This window comes from Bombina bombina, chromosome 5 (assembly GCF_027579735.1).
Source record: "Bombina bombina isolate aBomBom1 chromosome 5, aBomBom1.pri, whole genome shotgun sequence".
Classification (NCBI taxonomy): domain Eukaryota; kingdom Metazoa; phylum Chordata; class Amphibia; order Anura; family Bombinatoridae; genus Bombina; species Bombina bombina.
The window spans coordinates 173,268,440-173,293,129 of NC_069503.1; the positions used below are offsets into that span (position 1 = coordinate 173,268,440).

Below are 24,690 nucleotides of genomic sequence, written 5' to 3' on the forward strand. Positions count from 1 at the left end.
ACATTGCCTTTCAGATAATCTGTCAGTGAGCCCTACAAAACACAGACAATATACTTAAAAAACATAATTTATCCAGGTATTATAAATAAAATTGTGTACAAAAAATGTCTCAAGATGATCAACCTAAGGGCCTCTCAATGGGCCCTCTTTAGTGCTTTGGTTTGAAACCCCAACCTTTCACTCAAGGTTTTAATAAAGAGTGCTCTAGATAGATGTGGTCGCTAGAAAATACAAACAAAACACGGAAATAGACTGCTAAGAATAGATTGGGTGCACATCCTCTGCCCTTGGAGCTCTCAAAGTATAAACTGGATGCATTTTCCAAGCCATGGAAGGCGGAGCAGACAGGTTGCAGACCCCACTATATATTCACCACACATATACAAACAGCAGAAACTTCATGTTTTGTATATTTCTGTTAAAACCACAGGGGTGTTTGCAGAAAGTCTGCCTGGGGTTAGCGATCCGTCAGTTGATGTGCACCCTGTAATTTAAGCGTGCTATCAAAGATATGAGGTGTTGTCCAGGCAATTGTCTTGCATAGATAAATACAAACATATACACATGCAGACGTATAATACCATTGCACTGTGATTAAGTGCATAACTAAAGATTGAGCTTTTTATAATATATATGAGAAAGGTGAAGAAACTGCAAACACATTCTTGATCACAAGTACAATTGCATGCTTTTATAGTACTCATTTTCCACATACATCTGTAAAGTTTAAAAGATGACATCTCTTCTGGGTTTTCTGACCAGATCAGGTCTCACCTTATCATGGAATGCGGTGATCAGCCACAGCTCAGTTTCAAGGTTTGATCCTCTCTTCTCAGCTCCAATAAAATGCAAGAGGTTTTCATGCTTCATGCCTGGCGTATTGAAAATGTCTCTCTCACTTTGCCACGACTGCTTCTCCTAGAAAAGCAAAAGTTATTAGTTTAGGCTAAACAGTAGTCGGGCATTAAATAAATTAATCAATGCTTTAGGCTACAAATGTATCACCTGCAAGTTCTAAGCCCCCTGTCTGCAATGCAAATCTCTCTGACAGCAAGGGGTTAAAGTTTAAAGGGACAGTATACTGTAAAATAGTTTTTCCCTTAATGTGTTTACAATTGCTTTTTTTACCAACTGCAGAGTAAAAAACGTATGAAAATTAGCTTTTTATGGTTTATTGGTGTATTTTAAAGCTCTTATTTTGTGTTTTGAAGCCACAACCTAATAACATGGGTTGAGCTTGTAGGTATAATCAGATCTCATTAGTTTATCACAATGTGTACATATACCTGCTTCTTTATCGTATATCTGTCCGTAAATCAATCACCAATACTTAGAGAGAAAAATGGAAAATCAACATTTTATTACCTTATCTCTGCTATATGCCACTGGGAGTGTAGTTTCTTCTGCTGGCTGTGTTTACAAAGCTTATCTATAGTTTGGACCTGCGGCCACCAACTTTCAGAATAGGTGGGGATACCACATGCTAAATCAACTATTTCAAATGCCAATATAAGGGTGAAGTGGATCATTGAGAACAAATTAAAGGGGAGAAAATTTTTGTGTAAACTGTCCCTTTAAGGGAAGTGAAGGACAAATATATGCATTTAATCCTGTTGGCAGATTTACACAATGGGTGACCCGTACTCGTGATACAGTTTCTTCACTAGTGACTTAACCAGTTGTCGTGTTAATTTAGAGTAAGTTATACATTATATCAATAACATTACATTAGTAATATTTTTCTTGATCATTTCTATTAAAGCGACACTGAAAAATGTATTCTTTTGTCACAATAGAGAGAGATAAATATTTATTTGCGGTGTTTATGCCGGTGGGCGTGTTATTGCTCACCAACAGTGGTGTGGGGATTGTCCTAAGCAGTTAGTGAGAAATCTATCCCTAGGAACACAAACACTTCCTGTTCGTATCAAAATCAAGTCAACGGCTTAATATATTTTTCAAGGAAAACAGGTGAACTTTCAGCTCCTCTCTGAAATGTACAACAGAATTTTTTTGAGTTTTATGTCCCTTGTAGCTATTTGACATTTTGATTATCTGGCAACCAGAACATACAGTTCTTCTATAGCAGCTCCTAGCAGCAGAGAGATGGAGGCAACAGTGTCACTATACAAGGAATTGATAAGGACGGCTTCCTACTGCTTTATTTTCTAGTAATTTGTGATTACATATTGCATAAAGCAGTGATCTGGGGTGTGACAAATCTCAGCAGATGGTGACAAAGTGATATAAGGATAAGTGTGTGGTGAAAAAAAGCCAAATCTTTTCATGCCATTTCTCTTTGGGAATAAATACTCTATGCAAAAATAAATAAAGTGACAAAAACAGTAAAATATTGCATTATATACGCTTTTTAAGTTAAACAATATTTTCATTCTTAAAAAAGTTTTTTTTAGATTTATGGAAGCATTCTGAAGTTGCAAATCATGAATTTGAAAAGTATGGCAAGAACATTCCGAAGCAAATAGTTTAGTGTGCAGAATGATGAAGCTCTGTATTACTGCACAAAGTAATCTTGCAGAAAAAGTCTCGTTATCAGGGAGTACAGGTAGCCCTCAGTTTACACCGGGGTTAGGTTCCAGAAGGAATGGTTGTAAATCGAAACCGTTGTAAATTGAAACCCACTTTTTAATGTAAGTCAATGGGAAGTGAGGGAGTTAGGTTCCAGGTCCCTCTCAAAATTGTCATAAGTAACACCTAATACATTATTTTTAAAGCTTTGAAATGAAGACTTTAAATGCTAAAAAGCATTATAAACCTAATAAAATAATCACACAACACAGAATATATAATTAAACTAAGTTACATAAACAAAAACCTTTGCTAAACAGGATTATAAACCTAATAAATAATTACACAACACACACTTTACTTGCATTTTTCTGCAAACAATTCTTTCTATGCATTCCAATCTGGACTGATTTATAGACCGGAAGATCTTGTTCCTATGAAAGCTGCGATAGCTCAGGTCTAGTTATAATGATTCATTTTAGCTTGCTTGGCTTGCATATCATTGCTGCAACACAAGCGGACAGCTCCACCTACTGGCTATTTTAATCAATGCACTACTTCTCAATGCTTTTCAATAGCAGTCACATGACTGAAAAAAAGGTTGTTATTCTGAAACGGTGCAAATTGAACCGTTGTAAATCGAGGGCCACCTGTATCTGCTAATCAAAAACAGAGATGAATTCATAGCAAAAATGATTTTTAAAATCAATAGCCCCTTCCCTACAGCTAAATGTGATCCTCGCTATTTTAGAGATGCCCCCAAGGGGTTAAAATATAAAAACACAAATACTCAGAGCTCCTCACTTCAAGAAAGGCAGCTTAAAGGGACATTATACACTCATTTTTTCTTTGCATAAATGTTTTGTAGATGATCTATTTATATAGCCCATAAAGTTTTTTTTAAAAATAAATGTATAGTTTTGCTTATTTTTAAATGAATACCGTCAGCTACCTTCTCCAGCTTGCACCTGTTTGTGTAAAGGGTCTTTTCATATGCAAAAGAAGGGGGAGGGGGGGAGTGTCTTATTTGCCACTTGCAGTGGGCTTTCCAGCTGCCTTTTCAACAGAGCTAAACTGACAGCTTCTAAGTACGTTTTTAAACAGTTTTATACTGGATTTTTATATCAGTATCTGTGCATCTTATTCTTTATAGTAGTGTCTATTACATGCAGTTATATGAAAATGAGTGTATACTGTCCCTTTAAAGTGAAGGTCAATTTTAAGCAATGAGTGCCCGGTTTTTAAAAATACTTTTAAAAACAGGGGCACTTTCATTGATGAAAATTTACATTGCACTGGATTTGTAGAAATACTTACCTTTTACTTCTGCAAAGCCGGATCGCGGATCCCAGCCTCCGTTCCTCTGTACTGACCGACAGAAATGACAAAACCGGCTTCCTCCAATCATGGCTTGAAACCCAGAGCGTCCATCTTGTGATGCCCGGCTGTGATTGGAGGAAGCCATTTTCGTCATTGCTGTGTTTGTACAGCAGGAAGAAGAAGGCGGGGGATCATCGATCCGGCTTTGCAGAAGTAAAAGGTAAGTATTTCTACAAATCCGGTGCAATGTAAACTTTCATCAATGAAAGTGCCCCTGCACTCATAGCTGAAATTGACATTCACTTTAACTGGAAAATACAACTTCTTATACAATGTATACCTGAAGGTAGTTGTCTTTTTAAAGGGGGGTTTATTTTAATATAAAATTAGACAAACATCAAAAATTGAAGAGGACAAGCAAGAGAAGAAACAAAGTGGCAAGGAAATGTAAATATAAAATTGAACCATTTGCTACAAGTATATATTTTTTTTAAAATACATTTTAAATGTATTATGGCTTTTCTTTTTGTTTGTGAGTGCATTTTTAATAAACATCTGTGCTATGAAATAATAATACTAATATTTTTTTTTGCATTACTGATCCTGTCTTACTATGGGCTAGATCAGAGGTCAACAAATACTTTTAGGAGCCAGACAGAGACATAGGTATTTGTATATAGATATATAGAAAATAACCCAAAAAGTTAGGAGCCTGTGGTAAAATTCTAGGAGAAATAGTATTCATATCTTTATATAATTTGAGTATCGTAAAATTCTAGGAGCCAATGGCTACCAGGCTCCTGGGTTTGTCAAGCCCTGGGCTAGATGACTGCAAAGGGCTATAATAAAACATAATTTATGCAAGAACTTATCTGATAAATTAATTTCTTTCATGATTGCGAGAGTCCACGAGCTAGTTACTGATGGGATATACATTCCTACCAAGAGGGGACAAAGTTTCCCAAACCTCAAATGCCTATAAATACACCTCACTCATACCTCAGTTTAACGTATAGCCAAGTTTGTGAGGTGTATAAGGAGTAAAAGCATAAAAAAGTGGAATAGGATAAATTATGTGCTTTATACAAAAAAACATAACCCCAAAAAAACGGGTGGGTCTCGTGGACTCTCGCCACCATGAAAGAAATTAATTTATCAGGTAAGTTCGAACATAAATTATGTTTTCTTTCATATAGGGGGCGAGAGTCCACGAGCTAGTTACTGATGGGATATAATACCCAAGAGGTGGAAGTCCACGAGTAACTATAGAGGGAGGGATAAAATAAAAACAGCTATTTCCGCTGAGAAATTAAATCCAAAAGAATAATTAAGTTTTCAGAATAAATCAAAAAAGTTAAATCATAGGCACTAGAATCAAACTGAGACAGCTGCCTAAGGAACCTTTCTACCAAAAGCTGCTTCTGAAGAAGCAAAAACATCAAAATGGTAACATTTTGAAAATGTATGCAAAGAAGACCAAGTGGACGAAAATAGGCCCCACCCATTAAGGGCGATCACAAACTAATCCGTAATACCGCATAGGAAGCGCTTAGGAAAAAACACCAAGTGGTCCCCCTAAAAAAAAACAACTCATACTGCTGAAGCCCTTTATAAAACACAATAAAATAATGAGCTGCCTCTCCCAGTGTCCCTTACAAACACCCAATATGTCAATGAACCAAAAATGTTTAAGTAAAGGATTTTAAAGTCACACCCTTTTTCTTTCTTTAAAAAACAGGTCTACTTTAACCCCTTTTAAAGCAAAGAATAAAATGTCAGCCATTCTGATATAACAGGTCTCCTCAGAAAAAAGACTGAACATACCTCAATGCTTATAGCATGCAGCTGTTCTCCACTCTGAAGATTTCTTACACTACCTTCAGCACTCTGTGGGAACCAACGTGGATCTTAGTTACGTCTGCTAAGATCATCAACTTGGTTCCCACACTTCTTCCATCATCAACTTGGTTCCAAACTTCTTCCATATCCCCCTGAGGAAAATAGTACACACCAGTACCATTTGAAAAATAAAAAACTTCTTGATTGAAGAACCTAAAACTAACACCTCACTTTACCTCTTCCTAGTATAACACAGGCAAAGAGAATGACTGGGGGTGGAGGGGCTATATATACAGCTCTGCTGCTCGTTGCCACTTCCTGTTAGCAGGAGGTTAATAACCGACAAGTAAGGGTGAAATCCGTGGACTCGTCATATCTTTGTAAAAGAAATAACAAATAGACTAGAAGTCTTTCTGAAAACGTTAGAAGCCTCAACATAGTATTTCAAAACTCTTACCACATCCAAAGAATGTAAAGACCTTTCAAGAGTATTCTTAGGATTAGGACACAAGGAAGGAACAATAATTTCCCTACTGATGTTGTTAGAATTCACAACTTTAGGCAAAAATTTAAACGAAGTCCGCAAAACAGCTTTATCTTGATGGCAAATCACATAAGGAGACTCGCAAGAGAGAGCAGACAATTCAGAAACTCTTCTAGCAGAAGAGATAGCCAAAAGAAACAACACTTTCCAAGAAAGTAGTTTAATGTCCAAAGAATGCATAGGCTCAAAAGGAGGAACCTGCAAAGTCTTTAATACCAAATTTAGACTCCAAGGAGGAGAGATAGTTTAATAAAAGGTTTGATACGAGTCAAAGCCTGTACAAAACAGTGAACATCAGGAAGATTATCAATCTTTCTGTGAAATAAAACAGAAAGAGCAGAGATTTGTCCTTTTAAAGTATTGTCAGACAAACCTTTATCCAAACCATCCTGAAGAAACTGTAGAATCCTAGGAATTCTAAAAGAATGCCAAGAATAATCATGAGTGGAACACCATGAAATATAGGTTTTCCAAACCTGTTGATATATTTTCCTTGAAACAGGCTTACGAGCCTGTATCATAGTGTTAATCACAGAGTCAGAGAAACCTCTATAACTAAGGACGAAGCGTTCAATTTCCATGCTTTTTTAAATTTAGAGATTTGAGATCCGGATGGAAAAATGGGCCTTGAGACAGGTCTGGTCTTAGAGAAAGTGACCAAGGTTGGCAACTGGACATTCGGACAAGGTCCGCATACCAGAACCTGTGAGGCCATGCTGGTGCTATCAGAAACACATAAGATTGTTCCATTATGATCTTTGAGGTCACTCTTGGAAGGAGAACCATAGGTGGAAAAATGTACGCAGGTTGGTAAAACCATGGAATTGCTAGAGCATCCATCAATTCTGCCTGAGAATCCCTAAACCTGGAGAGGTATCTGGGAAGTTTCTTGTTTAGACGAGAGGCCATCAGATCTATGTCTGGAAGACCCCACATCTGCACAATCTGATAGAACACATCTGGATGGAGAGACCACTTCCCCGGATGTAGAGTCTGGCAGCTGAGATAATCTACTTCCCAATTGTCTACACCTGGTATATGAATCGCAGTGATTAGACAAGAGTTGGATTCCGCCCAAGAAAGTATAAAAGATACTTCTTTCAATGCTAGGGGACTGCAAATCCCCCCTTAATAATTGACATATGCCACTGTTGTGACATTGACTATTTGAAACCAAATATACGATTCTCGCTTTAAAAGAGGCCAAGCCTGAAGAGCTCTGAAAATAGCATGGAGTTCTAAGATTGATTGGTAACCTCGCCTCTCGAGGATTCCAAACTCCTTGTGCTGTCAGAGACCCCCAAACGGCTCCCCAACCTGTGAGACTTGCATCTGTTTTGATCACAGTCCAGGTAGGACGAACAAAGGAGGCCCCTTGAACAATAAGGTGATGGTTTAACCACCAAGTCAGAGAAAGTTGAGTGTTGGGATTTAAGTATATCAGTTGTGATATCGGAGTAAAATCCCTGCACCATTGGTGCAACATGCAAAGCTGTAGAGGTCTCATATAAAAATGAGCAAAAGGGATTGTGTCCAATGCTGCAATTATGAGACCTAAAACTTCTATGCACATAGCCACTGAAGGGAATGATAGAGACTGAAGGTTTAGACAAGCTGAAAACAATCTCAAACGTCTCTTTTCTGTTAGGGATAGAGTCATGGACACTGAATCTATCTGGAAACCTAAAAAGGGGACCTTTGTCTGAGAAATCAAGAAACTCTTTGGTAAATTGATCCTCCAACAATGTCTTTGAAGAAACAACAGAAGTTGTTCTGTGTGAGATTCTGCTAAATGAAAAGATTGAACTAGTACCAAGATATCATTCAAAAAAGCAAACACCACAATACCCTGCTCTCTGATTACAGATAGAAAGGCACCTAGAACTTTTGAGAATATTCTTGGTGCTGTTGCAAGGCCAAACGGAAGAGCGACAAATTGGTAATGCTTGTTTAAAAAAGGGAATCTCAGAAATAGATAGTGATCTGGATGAATCGGAATGTGAAGGTAAGCGTCCTGTAAGTCTATTGTAGATATGAAGTGACCTTGCTGAACAAAAGGCAGAATAGTCCTTATAGTCACCATCTTGAAAGTTGGGACTCTTACAAAACCATTTAAAGAATTTTCCTTCTTTGGTACAATGAATAGATTTGAATAAAAACCCAATCGTTGTTCCTGCTGTGGAACTGGGACAATTACCCCTGAAAGTTCTAGATCTGAAACACATTTCAGATAGGCTTGAGCTTTTACTGGGTTTTTGGTACATGGGTAAGAAAGAATCTTCCCAAGGGAGGTCTTATTCTGAATCGTTGTCTATACCCCTGAGCAATTATATTCTGAGTCCACTGATTTTGGATAGAGTCTGTCCAAACTCTTTGAAATAGCTTTAAGATTTGGTTTCTTATAAGGCTTGGATTTATTCCAATTGGGAGATGGTCTCCAATTAGAGACAGAGGCCTTAGGGTAAGGAGTGGTTTTCTGTTCTCTATTCTGACTAAAGGAACAAAAACGATTGGGAGCTTTAAATTTACCCTTAGATTTCTTGTCTTGGGGCAGAAACACTACCTTACCCCCAGTAACAGTGGAGATAATAGAATTCAATTGTGAACCACAAAGATTTTTACTTTGAAAAGAGAGATTCCAAGATTTAAGCCATTAAGTTCTTCTAGTTAGAATGGCTAAAGACATGGATTTGACATTGATCTTCATAACATCAAATATAGCATCACAAATAAAATGAGTTGCATGTTGAAGTAAAACAATAATGTTAGATAATTTAGAATCTGAAGACAACTGCTGTTCTAAACTGTCATCAGCCATAGATATAACAGGTCTAAGAAAATAGCCAGTATGTAAATATGCCCTCCTTAGATAAGATTCAAGCTTCCTATCTAAAGGAACCTTAAAAGAAGTAGTCTTCTATAGGAATAGTAATACTTTTGGCAAGAGTGAATATTGCCCTATCAACTTTAGGAATGGTTTCCCAAAGTTCTAAATTGGCTACAGGTAAAGGATACAATTTCTTAAACCTAGAAGAAGGGTTAAAAGAGGTACCAGGCTTAGACCATTCTTTAGCAATTACATTAGAGATAGCATCAGGAATAGGAAATACTTCAGGAGTAATAACAGTAGTCTTAAATACAGAATTTAGACGATTACTAGCTTTATCATCAGGAGGTTTAGACTCCTCATAACCCAAAGTAAACAAAACTTCCTTTAAGAAAGAACGAATATATTCTACCTTAAAGGGACAGTTAACACCAGAATTTTTGTTGTTTAAAAAGATAGATAATCACTTTATTACCCATTCCCCAGTTTTGCATAACCAACACAGTTATAATAATACACGTTTTACCTCTGTAATTATCTTGTATCTAAGCTTCTGCTGACTGCCCCCTTATTTCAGTTCTTTTGACAGACATGCAGTTTAGCCAATCAGTGCTCACTCCTAGGTCACTTTACGTGCATGAGCTCAATGTTATCTATATGAAACATGTGAACTAATTCCCTCTAGTGGTCAAAATGTATTCAGATTAGAGGCAGTCTTCAAGGTCTAAGAAATTAGCATATGAACTCTCCTAGTTTTAGCTTTCAACTAAGAATACCAAGAGAACAAAGCAAAATTGGTAATAAAAGTAAATTGGGAAGTTGTTTAAAATTGCATGCCCTATTTAAAACATGAAAGTTTTTTTAGGACTTGACTGTCCCTTTAAATAAAAAAGATTTGTCTATATCTGTCTCTGACATGGCATCCTCTGAATCAGAGGAAACTCCATCAGTAGAGGATACATCAGTATACTGAAAGTCAGAACTTAATTCACTAGGTTTAGGAAAATGTTTCAAAATCCTTTTACGTTTATTTGAAGGCGGAATAGCAGTCATTGCCTTCTCTATAGCTGCAGCAATAAAATCTTTCATTTCTGCAGGAATGCTATGTACATTAGACTGAGATAGAATAACAGTGGGTGCATTTGTACTCATAGATATAGTATCAACATTTAACAAATTGTCAAAACAAGAGCCACATAATTGAGCTGAAGAATTTAGATCGGCTTTTTTTTTTTACAACAAACACACTTAGCTTTGGTAGATACGTGTTAAGAGAGCTCAAATCCTATGGTAACATCAGGTTCAGTTTGAGATATAATTGCAAAAAAACAAAATACATTTATTTTGCAAATTTATATTCATGCTCCTATATATGAAATATATAACAGGCTTTAGAGAATGGGAAACAGAGCGAAAATTTTAAAAAAGAAAACTGATTAATAAAATAATGCTGCATGAAAGCCAAGTGTTTTCTGAGAGCACTTAATGAGCTGGGGGCGGAGCTTAAAACTGCAATTTTGTCGGGAAAATTTTGGTGCCAAAAAACTGTGCAAAATGATGACACTTCACGCTATGACATAAATAGGATCATCACATGTGTGACATGCAAATATGTAGTAGATTTCTAATACACCCATCACTCTTAAAAGCAGGTAAGAATTTTGATTGGGTATACAAAAAAAAAAAAAAATGTAGCTAAATAAAGCCTAATGGATACTTCTATTATAGCTGCATAAAATGTGATTATCAACATTCCATGAGACTAACATAATACTTTGCATCCTAATTTTTTAAATAAATTACTAGCTCAAAAAAAAAAACCTGTATGTTTCACAGACTCTACTAACCGTGACAAATATTTAGCCACAAAAAGAGTGGCTAAAAAAGAGCACTGAATTACTGACTCAAGGCATGTATACAAACAATATATAACAACTTTACTTAAAAAGTGCCCGATCCATAGCTGAGTGTGTCTTATATAAAAAAAAGTATATACTTACCGTGTAAGACACCCATCCACATATAGCACACAGCCAAACCAGTACTGAAACATATCAGCAGAGGTAATGGTACAAGTCAAGAGTATATTGTCGATCTATAAAGGGAGGCAGCAGATGAATCCCTGCGACTGATTTACAGAGTCTCTTATGAAAAGCTTTCCCATGGTGTCATCAGGCAGTACTCCCTTCACATCCCTCAGACAAACACTGCACTTAGAGAGGAACTGGGCTTCAATATGCTTAGAAGCGCCTTTCACTGAAGAAATGAAGCACATCATGCTTCATCACCTCCTAAGGAGGCAAAGTTTTTAAAACGGAGGTATGAGTGAGGTGGGAGGTGTATTTATAGGCATTTTGAGGTTTGGGAAACTTTGCCCCCTCCTGGTAGGAATGTTTATCCCATCACTAATAAAAAAATATTTTTTTATGTGAAGAACATTGGAATGTAAAATATGCATAACACGCTTCAGGTTTCACGATTTAGGTCTAACTCGGTGTTGGGTTAGCGCACATGCAGAATTAGTGATCTTAAAGCACGTCATTGAAATATTGATAAAAATAATTATTATAGATACTGTTATATATATAAATACTATGTATTTTATTTAGAATATTTAGTACAGCTATAATAATTATTTACATTAATTATCAATATTTTTCAATGTTTTATATTTAATACATAATGCATCTGAAGATAACCCACGTCAGATTAACACAAATGAAGAATAAGTGTACTCCTGTTGGGTTTATGTGCGCAGACGCAAATTCGAAATCCAGAAGTTAGCATACTACGTGTTTCACTTGCGCGCAAAACTTTTACTTTCAACTTGTAATACACATGCTAACCTGCGCACACGTTGTTAACGCTCGTGCGGGAGTGCTAAATAGTGCTCCACTTATAATCTAGCCCTATGTGTTTAACCAGCCCCTTTATGCTCCTGAGTGGGACTTTGGTTTTATCCGCTTTTGGGGGATAAACACTTATTAAGTTAATGATTAAGAGCATGTGTTTTTTACACTAGAATGTCCCTTTAAAGCGAAGTGTGAGTTATGTAGAGACATGAGCCAAGAAATGCAGATTTCAGTAAGTTTGATTTAAAGGACATAATATTATTGCTTATCCCACAAAAAGGGGTTACATATTGTACATATTATATTGTACATAGTTAAAGGGACAGTCAAAAAAAAAAAACCTTTCATAATTCAAACAGGGCATGCAATTGTAAACAACTTTCCAATTTACTTTTATCACCAATTTTGCGTTGTTCTCTTGGCATTCTTAGTTGAAAGCTAAACCTAGGAGGTTCATATGCTAATTTCTTAGACCTTGAAGGCCGCCTCTATATTTGAGAGTATTTCACCACTAGAGGGCATTAGTTCATGTGTTTCATATAGATAATATTGAGCTCATGCACATGAATTTACCAAGGAGTGAGCACTGATTGGCTAAAATGCAAGTCTGTCAAAAGAACTGAAATAAGGGGGCAGTCTGCAGAGGCTTAGATACAAGGTAATTACAGAAGTAAAATGTGTATTATTTTAACTGTGTTGGTTATGCAAAACTAGGGAATGGGTAATAAAGGGATTATCTATCTTTTAAAACAACAAAAATTCTGGTGTTAACTGTCCCTTTAAAGACTGAGCTGGACACAGCCAGTAAGACAGTTGGCAGTAACTATAAGGCGCCAATCATAGAACCGAGCCCAACTCCGTAATGGAAGTGTATCTCAAGTCTAGTGTAGACATAAAGGGATACTACATTTAGCCAACAATCAGCAAGCGCTACCCAGGTGCTGAACCAAAAATGGGCCGGCTCCTAAGCTTTACATTCTTGCTTTCTCAAATAAAGATAGCAAGAGAACAAATAAAATTTGATAATAGAAGTAAAATTAGAAAGTTGCTTCAAATTGCATGTGCTATCTGAAAGAAACAAATTGGGTTTAGAGTCCCCCTTTAAACTATGCGTTTAATTATGTGTACCCGATTTCTGTATAATATTATCTACTGTCCCTTTTAAATACCTTGTAATTACAGAATTTTCTGCAGTCTTTGAACAGATTAACATATCAGCAGGGAATAAACATTATTAGAACAGTTTAACGCCTTGTTTGCTGCAACTGCTTTTCAAAAGGTCAGTACTCCAACCCCAACTTGAGTTATATGGAGGAGCAAGCTATTGTGTTAAAGGGACAGTCCACTTGAAAATGATGATTGTTTAAAAATATTACCCATTCCCCAGTTTTGCATAACCAATACAGTTATATTAATACACTTTTTACCTCTGTGATTACCTTGTATCTAAGCCTCTACAGACTGCCCCCTTATCTCAGTTCTTTTGACAGACATGCATTTTTACCCATCAGTGCTGACTCTTAAATAACTTCATGGGAGTGAGCACAATGTTATCTATACGGCACACACCAACTAGCAGTGTCTAACTGTGAAAAACTGTCACTGCAGATAAGAGATGGCCTTTAAGAGCTTAGACATTAATCTGAATCATGTAAGTTTAAAGGGATACTAAACCCAATTTTTTATTTATTTAATGATTCAGATAGAGCATGCAATTTTAAGCAATCTTCTAATTTACTCCTCTTATCAAATTTTATTCGTTCTCTTGGTTTCTTTATTTGAAAAGCAGGAATGAAAGCTTCAGGAGCTAGCCCATTTTAGGTTAGCCACCAATCAGCAATCATCATCCAGGGTGCTGAAACAAAAATGGGATGGCTCCTAAGCTTTCATTCCTTCTTTTTCAAATAAAGATACAAAGAAAACGAAGAAAATTTGATAACAGGAGTAAATTAGAAAGTTGCTTAAAGTCGTATGCTCTAGCTGAATCATAAAAGAAAAAATTTGGGTTTAGTATCCCTTTTAAGACTTGACAGTCCCTTTAAGAAAAGGTCAATTGTTTGGCTTTAACAGAAATATATGCTGCCACATGCTCTTTCAGTTTCAAGATTAAAAGTCCACAGTTTCCAACCTAAATTACAGGGAAAAGGGGGCAAAATAATATACTGCAAAGTTGTTTTACTATACAAAATTAAACATTTAATAATACAATCTCAAAGTATTTACTGTCCCTTTAAAAGGTCAGCAACAAGCTTTATTTTAATAAAAATGCTTTAGCTAATTAGGGCACTTGTTTATTCTAGTAAAACACCCCTTTAAATGTTTCAGTATATTAACAATTTACACATTATCAAATTTATAAAACAATGATTTATTGTAAAATAGAATGTAACAGTTTAAAACAACTTTATTGCACTGTAACGTTTCCATTGCTCACTTAGTTCGGAGTTGCCAGCTTTGTGTTCATTATATTCCTCACAGAAAGGGTCGTTAGAGGAGAAAATTAGATTTATTCCTAAATTTAAATTGTTGATATTTTATTTAAGCTTCCACTAAAGAACTTTAGAAAAAAGAATCAATGGTGGATTTTCCTGATCAGAATATAAATGAAGGGCCCTAAGAGGTCTCACTGCAAAAAAAGTGTTGCAGTTAGTGATTTACAGGCTGTCCGTAGCCTGGAACTCCTGTTTGTCTGCTGGTGTGGAGCCAACATGGAGCAAGAGTTCAGTCTTTACAGAACCAAACACTGCACAACTGAACAAGTGATGGGCTACGAGTGCAGAGATTTTAAAGGGACATTTTGAGATGGTAATATAAAATACTAAACTATATATATATATATATATATATATATACACACACACACATATATGCTGTAAAGACTGAACTCTTGCTCCATGTACATATATATATATATATATATATACACACATATATACACACAGATACATACATACACACACATATATATATATACACATATATATATATATATATATATATATATATACATATACATACATATACATAAACAAACAAAAAAACTCTGCAATACACTTTCATTATTTATTTTGTCCCCTTTTCCTGTAATTCCATTCTGAAATTGTGAGTATTTTAGTTCCTGTTAGAAAAGGAAGTGCAGAATTATTATAATCTAGTGACCGGTTTACAACTTTCCCTAATCGGCCACAGCAGAGAAAGTAACCCAAGTTACAGCATGACAGCTCCCGTTGTTTTATAGAAAATTTACACTTATTTTATCAATATATAAACAGCTAATGAAACTTAAAAAGATAGATCTACATGTTATTCTCGGACTAATGTTTTCTTTAAAAGCATCATTCTATCTAGGATTTATTTAGTGTTTAATGTCCCTTTAAATGCATAATGCAAACTATTTCTGTTACTTAAAAGTTTGGGTTTAAATACACATTTCAGTTAAAGGGACAGCAAATGCCTTGTAATTAACACCCCCCCCACACTAATGTTGTGTTGCTATAACATAACACATCAGCCAAGTTTGAATATTTTGCAAAATATATTAGCATCTTGTCTTCATTAGCCAATCACCACCCAGCATTTGCCTTATTTGGAGGAACCAATCTCCAATTGGGTCGGCAGAAAACAACGCTAGCCACGGTCATAATATTAGTATAAAATGCATTGTTTTGCGTCGTTTTCTGTTAAATCCAATTAGGGGAAGCATTTCCATTTATGAGAATTAGAAAATCCAATTTTCAGAGCTAAATAACATGAAAAGGAGGTAAAATAAATGAAAATATATTGCAAAGTTGTTTTACAACACAACTAAACATTTTACATAAAAATCTCAAGGTGTTTACTGCCCCTTTACTACAATTTTATAAAAAACTTTCCAATTAATTTCTGATTTCAAATGTAGTTTGTTCTTTTGTATCATTTGTTGAAGGGCATACCTAGGCTCAGAAGCGTGAATGCACAATGTGACAGCCAACAATACACTTGCATGTTATACATCATGCAAACACTGCTGCCAACTAGTGCTTAAAGGGACACTGAACCCAAAATTTTTCTTTCGTGATTCAGATAGAGCATGTAATTTTAAGAAACTTTCTAATTTACTCCTATTATCAATTTTCTTCGTTCTCTTGCTATCTTTATTTGAAAAAGAAGGCATTTAAGCTTTTTTCTTGATTCAGAACTATGGATAGCTCTTTATTATTGGTGGATGACTTTATCCACCAATCAGCAAGGACAAACCAGGTTGTTCACCAGAAATGGGCCGGCATCTAAACTTACATTCTTGCATTTCAATTTAAGATACCAAGAGAATAAAGAAAATTTGATAATAGGAGTAAGTTAGAAAGTTGCTTAAAATGTCATGCTCTATCCAAATCACGAAAGAAAAAATTTGGGTTCAGTGTCCCTTTAAATGTATATCAGAAACATGCACACTCCTAAGCCTACCTAGATATGATCTTCAACAAACAATGCCATAAAGAAGAAAGAAAATTCATTAACCGAGGTAAATTGAAAAAATCTCTTAAAAGTTCTTGCTCTGAATCATGAAATAAAAAGGTTTTAATAACCCTTTAAAAAGGCAAAGATTAAAAAAAAAAATGGATGGATCAACCAATCACCAACTGAAGCTGATTATTTGTCCTGAAATTTCTAAGAAAGCTACTTTACATATATAGCTACATATAAACCAGTGTTAATTTTGTCGACTAAAACTAGACTAAAATGACTATAAAACTAAAGAAATTCTGATGACTAGAAATACGACTAAAACTAAAATGACATTTTAGTCAAAAGACTATGACTAAAACTAAATCAAAATGACATTTTAGTCAAAAGACTATGACTAAAACTAAATCAAAATTTGCTGACAAAAACATTTTATGCAAGTTGTTATAATCAATCCATATCTAATTACTGCTCTTTTGTAAAATTTCCGAAACTTAATTTTATTAAATTTTAAGATAAAGACATGTTATATACCACAACAGTTAAATCTGTTAAATCTGTATTGCATGTTCAAACCTTAATACCATAAATAAAAACAGGTTAATAAACCTTTACTCCAGGAGTATATAATGAGTTTGGAAGTTCTAGAGCAGCGCTAATATCATTGCCGAAACTTTTTCGAATCTGTGAACAATCAATTGATTCTTCCTATAGAAATAAGCATAACCCACAAGTATGGGTTTAAAGGGCCACTGTAAGTAAATATTTTCTATGCCTGTTACTAACTACCCCAAATACGCTTTTTATCAATAGCATTTCATTAACATATCTCTACCGTATATCAGAAATCTTGTCTGCACATTTAATTGTTTTCCAAACCCACTCCGTGGGTATCCTTTGCTCTGTACCAATCCGTTTACAATACCTAGGTTTCAAAATGGCGCTTAAAACACAAAGTTATTGGTTTAAGTATTTTGAACACAGTGTGCTGAAAATAGTGGGCAGGATAACGTGACATCATCGGCAAATAAAAGATATAACTTTTAGAACGTTATGAAACTTCGTTTTGGAGAAAATATAGGTTAGTAGGTTTTAATTAATGTTTATTAACTTTAATATGTTAGTTGTTTAGCTTAAAAATTATAACAGAAAGTAATCCTTTAAGTTATGCTGTGCCTGTGCTATCTGCAGAAACTTTTTGTTGTGTTGAGTTACTTGATACTTGTTTTAATTATTAACAGAGAACTGTTAAAGGTTTTATATTGGGTAATATGTTCAATTTAGCCAATACAGTTTACAGGTTTTTTTTATATTTTAAAGTTGCACTTCTGTTTTTTTATGAAACTTGGTTTTATTTAATTGTAAGTTTAATAAAGATGTTACATATCACAACGGCTAAATCTGTGTCTATATTGCATGTTTAAACCTTAATAGCATAAATATTAACAGGTATTATGTTTACTCCTGGAGTATGTAATCAGTTTGCAAATGATAGAGAAATGCTTAAATAACGCATTACACTTTAACTAAACCCCGTAGATTTTAGTTGACTAAAATCTACTGGGATTTAGTCGACTAAAATCTACTGAAAATTCAGTCGACTAAAACTAAATTAATTCAGATGACTAAAATACGACTAAAACTAAAATGGCATTTTAGTCAAAAGACTAAAACTAAGACTAAATTGAAATTTGCCGTCAAAATTAACACTGAGCTGAAATCAGAATCAGGAATGTGTAATAGGAGGCTTTTAGGGTAACAAGTTTGCGAACAGTAGAGCGACCCCAAGGTGACGTTGAAATTCCCCCAATTAATATTGGGTTGGTGGAGCTGTAACCAATCCAATCCTAATACTACTGGGAAGAGTGGAGAAGGTAATACGTCAAAAGATAGATATTCTGTATGACCACAAGGTGTGGAAACCAAGAGTGGAATTGTGTTGTGTGTAATGGGACCTGCAGTAATTGTGGAACCATCCATAACTCTAATGAATACAGGTTTTTGTTTCACCATAAGTGGAATTTTATTATTTACAACCAGTGTTTTATCTATGTAATTCCCCGATGTTCCTGAGTCAAGGATGGCTTCAGTTTTCATTCTGCTTAGGTCCCACTGTAAAAATAAAGAAAGTTGGCAGTAATTAGTTTTATGTTCAGTGTATGCTGTATGTATGGTTTGTAACTTACGTCTTTTTGTTTTCAGTAAGAGAGGACAGTCCTTTACAGTATGAATGGAATTTGCGCAGTACATACAGAGTTGTAGAGTTCTACAGCGATTCCTTTCTTCTGTGGTTAGCGGCCCTCTGATTACACCTATCTCCATTGCTTCTGGTGCAGGTTTATTACTGCTTGGGGTGGAGTAATCATGTTGTGGGTAGCATGTAGGTCTAGGTGGATATTCTGTAGCACTTCGTTCAGATTTCCTTTCTCTAAGGCGTCTGTCGATCTGTACAACCATACTCAGAGTCTCTATGGTTTTGGGGAGTTCGGTGCGAGCTAGCTCGTCCTTTATGGCCTCTGATAACCCCAGCCTGAATTGGTTTTTGAGTGCAATGGCATTCCACTGGAAATCTGTTGCATACCTTTTAAATTCTGTGATGTAATCCTCCACATTCCTCTTTCCTTGTTTAAGGTTGCGCATCTTTGTTTCAGCAGTGTTTTGTATGTTAATATCTTGGTACAGGTCATCCTTTGCCTTGAAAAAATTTGTTAAAGAAGTCAGCATGGGGTCATCTGATTCATAGTTGGTCTGCCCATACCCTAGGTTCTCCTCTCAGGAAAGATATGACAGTTAATACCTTTGTTTTGTCAGAAGTGTAGGCTTTATTTTCTAATTCAAACAACAAACTGCAGGCGTTTTTAAATTGCCTGTAATGTTTCCTTTCTCCTGAAAAAGTCTCAGGCAGAGACACTTAAGGTTCGCTTAAAGCTGGTTTTTGTGCTATAGAATCTTATTATGGAATGTAGGGCTTGGTTTTCGATTTGCAGCTCCCTTAGGCCTTGCCTTAATTGATCAACTCTTTGAGATAAAGAGTAAACAAACTGCGGCAGCTCTGCTGGATCCATTAATTTTAGGCTTAGTATTATGTCAGTTAACACCAGAAATGTTACTAATTTTTATATGGATCACAGTTGCAGAGTTGATATTCAATAATATTTTGTTTCACCTTTTTTACCAACCTTCCTATGAGGCAGAAAGGTAAGGTGGAGTTAGGTGATTTATTAGAAGATGTAGCAGTTTACCTTGCAACAGACTACTTTGTGCATGTAGCTGAAATTCAAGATTGCTAGATTAGGATAAACATTATGTACCACTTAGTTCGGGCAAAGTTGGAAACATAGAAATAGAAAGATCCTCATGTGGGAGGAGTCAAGTATCGATACCGGATAATGTTATTAAACACTTTCAAGCAATAGCATGGATGTCAAAAAGTCACTTACTAGTGTTAGTTGTTGGCTAGGTATTGCTGTGAATGCACAGGCAGGAGACCGGTGATGAGTGAATACTGGAGCACTAGTGACGCTTCTGATGACGTCACTAGTGGGAGGAGCCAAGTTCCGGGACTTGAGGATTTGAAGTAGCTGGTTCTTAGGTAATCTTCCTAATACATCCGGAATGGGGCTGTTAACCACTTGTAAGCTTTAGTAGTGCTGAGACTTCCTAGGAAATAAACTGCAGAATAATGTGAGAAAACGATCTTTTACCTTCTCCCAAATTGCGGTGCAGGCTTAGAAATTACAGAGGCCACAGGTAGTCAGAGGGTAGTTGAATATGCTGAGGTTATAAGGCTTTGTTCACAAGTTGGGTGAAGTAGATGAGAGCAGAATCTCCAAGAACAAACAGATCCTAGAATCTGCAGGAGGCTGAGTTTACACCTGTTAGGAATAACTGAGTGAAAATACTAAGCATATCTGTTTTTGATGGTCCTTTTGTTCAATTCCCGGTAATCAATTATTGGTCTTAGGGTTGAATCCTTATTTGTCACAAAGAACATACCTGCTCCTGCAGGTGAGGTAGATGGTCTAATAAAGCCCTTCCGCAGGTTCTCATTGAGGTATTCTTTTAAGTGTTTTAGCTCCGGTTGACTGAGGGGGTATAGATGTCCATAGGGAATTGATGCTCCAGGTTGGAGTTCAATGGGGCAGTCATAGGAGCGGTGTGGTGGTAGATTTTCGGCTTTCTTTTTACTGAACACATCCAAGAAATCTGAATATTCATCTGGTAAGCTGAATTTAAACAAGCTCCTTAGGGCAAAATTTATCATTGCTATTCTCCTATATTTGCGCCCAAAAATTCACACTTAAATAAATACCCCTATTTCTCATTCAAAAATGAAGCTAAAATTGGACAAGTTTGACCGTAAAATTCTCGTTTTTTGGGGGCGCACAAATGTGCCAAAAAAGGGTTAAACTAAGTTGTTTTAGTCTTATTTTCTATAGTACGCATCATTAATTTGACTTGTTACAAATGTATCATTTCTTTTCTCCTATAGCAGACTGACAATTTTCCTGCTAATACGTGCATTAAAGTTCCCCATAACTACTGTGGAGAACAGCTTTAGAAATCTATTCTATACCAGTTGTAGAAGCAATATTAGAAAGAAAAAGCAAAAATAATATATTAAGAGGCGTAATAATAATATATATTGGAGCACAAACATATATTTATTGGAGTGCAAAAAATACATATATATCGGAGCACACACACAATATATATATATATATATATATGGCACAAAATATCGATTGGAGTGCAACATAATAAATAAAAATAAGAGCAAAAACAGAATTGCGAAATAATGAAAACAGATCTACTATTGGGGCTGTATAAATATCGCTATTGGTTCAAATACCACTTACATGGAGAATAGTTGCTTATTTTCAATGATAAATAAGGCGCAGATACTAATCCGACTGGAGAAATTTATCTTTACATGTCATCAGCTTACCAATAGAGAAGCGCAAAAAAACCAACATTTTTTAAATCAATTTGAGTGCGCTGATACGCTTCTCTAAAGGAGAGTGGAGTAGAACCAATAGGAGAATTACCCGGAGAATTCTTTGTGAGCTTGATAAATCTTTTCTATTTACAACTTTGCAGTATTTTAGACAGAGAGAACCAACTGTGAGTACAGGTTATTTGTAGCAAGCGGATATGTTCTGCTCCTGCATTCCTTATCAATACAGTGCACATTAAGAACAAAATATGCCAGTTGTATTCATTTTTAAACTTCACGCATTAGGTCCCTGAACCTCACTACATTATGTTAAAACATAATTTATGTAAGAACTTACCTGATAAATTCATTTCTTTCATATTAACAAGAGTCCATGAGCTAGTGACGTATGGGATATACATTCCTACCAGGAGGGGCAAAGTTTCCCAAACCTTAAAATGCCTATAAATACACCCCTCACCACACCCACAAATCAGTTTAACGAATAGCCAAGAAGTGGGGTGATAAGAAAAAGTGCGAAGCATATAAAATAAGGAATTGGAATAATTGTGCTTTATACAAAAAAATCATAACCACCACAAAAAAGGGTGGGCCTCATGGACTCTTGTTAATATGAAAGAAATGAATTTATCAGGTAAGTTCTTACATAAATTATGTTTTCTTTCATGTAATTAACAAGAGTCCATGAGCTAGTGACGTATGGGATAATGACTACCCAAGATGTGGATCTTTCCACACAAGAGTCACTAGAGAGGGAGGGATAAAATAAAGACAGCCAATTCCTGCTGAAAATAATCCACACCCAAAATAAAGTTTAACAAAAAACATAAGCAGAAGATTCAAACTGAAACCGCTGCCTGAAGAACTTTTCTACCAAAAACTGCTTCAGAAGAAGAAAATACATCAAAATGGTAGAATTTAGTAAAAGTATGCAAAGAAGACCAAGTTGCTGCTTTGCAGATCTGGTCAACCGAAGCTTCATTCCTAAACGCCCAGGAAGTAGATACTGACCTAGTAGAATGAGCTGTAATTCTTTGAGGCGGAGTTTTACCCGACTCAACATAGGCAAGATGAATTAAAGATTTCAACCAAGATGCCAAAGAAATGGCAGAAGCTTTCTGGCCTTTCCTAGAACCGGAAAAGATAACAAATAGACTAGAAGTCTTACGGAAAGATTTCGTAGCTTCAACATAATATTTCAAAGCTCTAACAACATCCAAAGAATGCAATGATTTCTCCTTAGAATTCTTAGGATTAGGACATAATGAAGGAACCACAATTTCTCTACTAATGTTGTTGGAATTCACAACTTTAGGTAAAAATTCAAAAGAAGTTCGCAACACCGCCTTATCCTGATGAAAAATCAGAAAAGGAGACTCACATGAAAGAGCAGATAATTCAGAAACTCTTCTAGCAGAAGAGATAGCCAAAAGGAACAAAACTTTCCAAGAAAGTAATTTAATGTCCAATGAATGCATAGGTTCAAACGGAGGAGCTTGAAGAGCTCCCAGAACCAAATTCAAACTCCAAGGAGGAGAAATTGACTTAATGACAGGTTTTATACGAACCAAAGCTTGTACAAAACAATGAATATCAGGAAGAATAGCAATCTTTCTGTGAAAAAGAACAGAAAGAGCAGAGATTTGTCCTTTCAAAGAACTTGCGGACAAACCCTTATCCAAACCATCCTGAAGAAATTGTAAAATTCTCGGTATTCTAAAAGAATGCCAAGAAAAATGATGAGAAAGACACCAAGAAATATAAGTCTTCCAGACTCTATAATATATCTCTCGAGATACAGATTTACGAGCCTGTAACATAGTATTAATCACGGAGTCAGAGAAACCTCTATGACCAAGAATCAAGCGTTCAATCTCCATACCTTTAAATTTAAGGATTTCAGATCCGGATGGAAAAAAGGACCTTGTGACAGAAGGTCTGGTCTTAACGGAAGAGTCCATGGCTGGCAAGATGCCATCCGGACAAGATCCGCATACCAAAACCTGTGAGACCATGCCGGAGCTATTAGCAGAACAAACGAGCATTCCCTCAGAATCTTGGAGATTACTCTTGGAAGAAGAACTAGAGGCGGAAAGATATAGGCAGGATGATACTTCCAAGGAAGTGATAATGCATCCACTGCCTCCGCCTGAGGATCCCGGGATCTGGACAGATACCTGGGAAGTTTCTTGTTTAGATGAGAGGCCATCAGATCTATCTCTGGGAGCCCCCACAATTGAACAATCTGAAGAAATACCTCTGGGTGAAGAGACCATTCGCCCGGATGCAACGTTTGGCGACTGAGATAATCCGCTTCCCAATTGTCTACACCTGGGATATGAACCGCAGAGATTAGACAGGAGCTGGATTCCGCCCAAACCAAAATTCGAGATACTTCTTTCATAGCCAGAGGACTGTGAGTCCCTCCTTGATGATTGATGTATGCCACAGTTGTGACATTGTCTGTCTGAAAACAAATGAACGATTCTCTCTTCAGAAGAGGCCAAAACTGAAGAGCTCTGAAAATTGCACGGAGTTCCAAAATATTGATCGGTAATCTCACCTCCTGAGATTCCCAAACTCCTTGTGCCGTCAGAGATCCCCACACAGCTCCCCAACCTGTGAGACTTGCATCTGTTGAAATTACAGTCCAGGTCGGAAGAACAAAAGAAGCCCCCTGAATTAAACGATGGTGATCTGTCCACCACGTTAGAGAGTGTCGAACAATCGGTTTTAAAGATATTAATTGAGATATCTTCGTGTAATCCCTGCACCATTGGTTCAGCATACAGAGCTGAAGAGGTCGCATGTGAAAACGAGCAAAGGGGATCGCGTCCGATGCAGCAGTCATAAGACCTAGAATTTCCATGCATAAGGCTACCGAAGGGAATGATTGTGACTGAAGGTTTCGACAAGCTGTAATCAATTTTAGACGTCTCTTGTCTGTTAAAGACAGAGTCATGGACACTGAATCTATCTGGAAACCCAGAAAGGTTACCCTTGTTTGAGGAATCAAAGAACTTTTTAGTAAATTGATCCTCCAACCATGATCTTGAAGAAACAACACAAGTCGATTCGTATGAGACTCTGCTAAATGTAAAGACGGAGCAAGTACCAAGATATCGTCCAAATAAGGAAATACCACAATACCCTGTTCTCTGATTACAGACAGAAGGGCACCGAGAATCTTTGTGAAAATTCTTGGAGCTGTAGCAAGGCCAAACGGTAGAGCCACAAATTGGTAATGCTTGTCTAGAAAAGAGAATCTCAGGAACTGATAATGATCTGGATGAATCGGAATATGCAGATATGCATCCTGTAAATCTATTGTGGACATATAATTCCCTTGCTGAACAAAAGGCAATATAGTCCTTACAGT

General features: G+C 36.2%; 1 protein-coding gene across 1 annotated transcript in view; it reads right to left on the reverse strand.

The window, feature by feature from the left end:
- The window catches only part of ACVR2B (activin A receptor type 2B), a 359,769-nt gene that overhangs the window by 77,944 nt on the left and 257,135 nt on the right, over positions 1 to 24,690 (reverse strand). The window contains exons 6-7 of the mRNA XM_053713788.1: positions 775 to 918; positions 1 to 32 (exon numbers count right to left, since the gene is read on the reverse strand). The exon at positions 1 to 32 is cut by the window's left edge and continues 117 nt beyond it. Coding sequence (XP_053569763.1) covers positions 1 to 32; positions 775 to 918 — 176 coding nt within the window. The remainder of the gene's footprint in view (positions 33 to 774; positions 919 to 24,690) is intronic.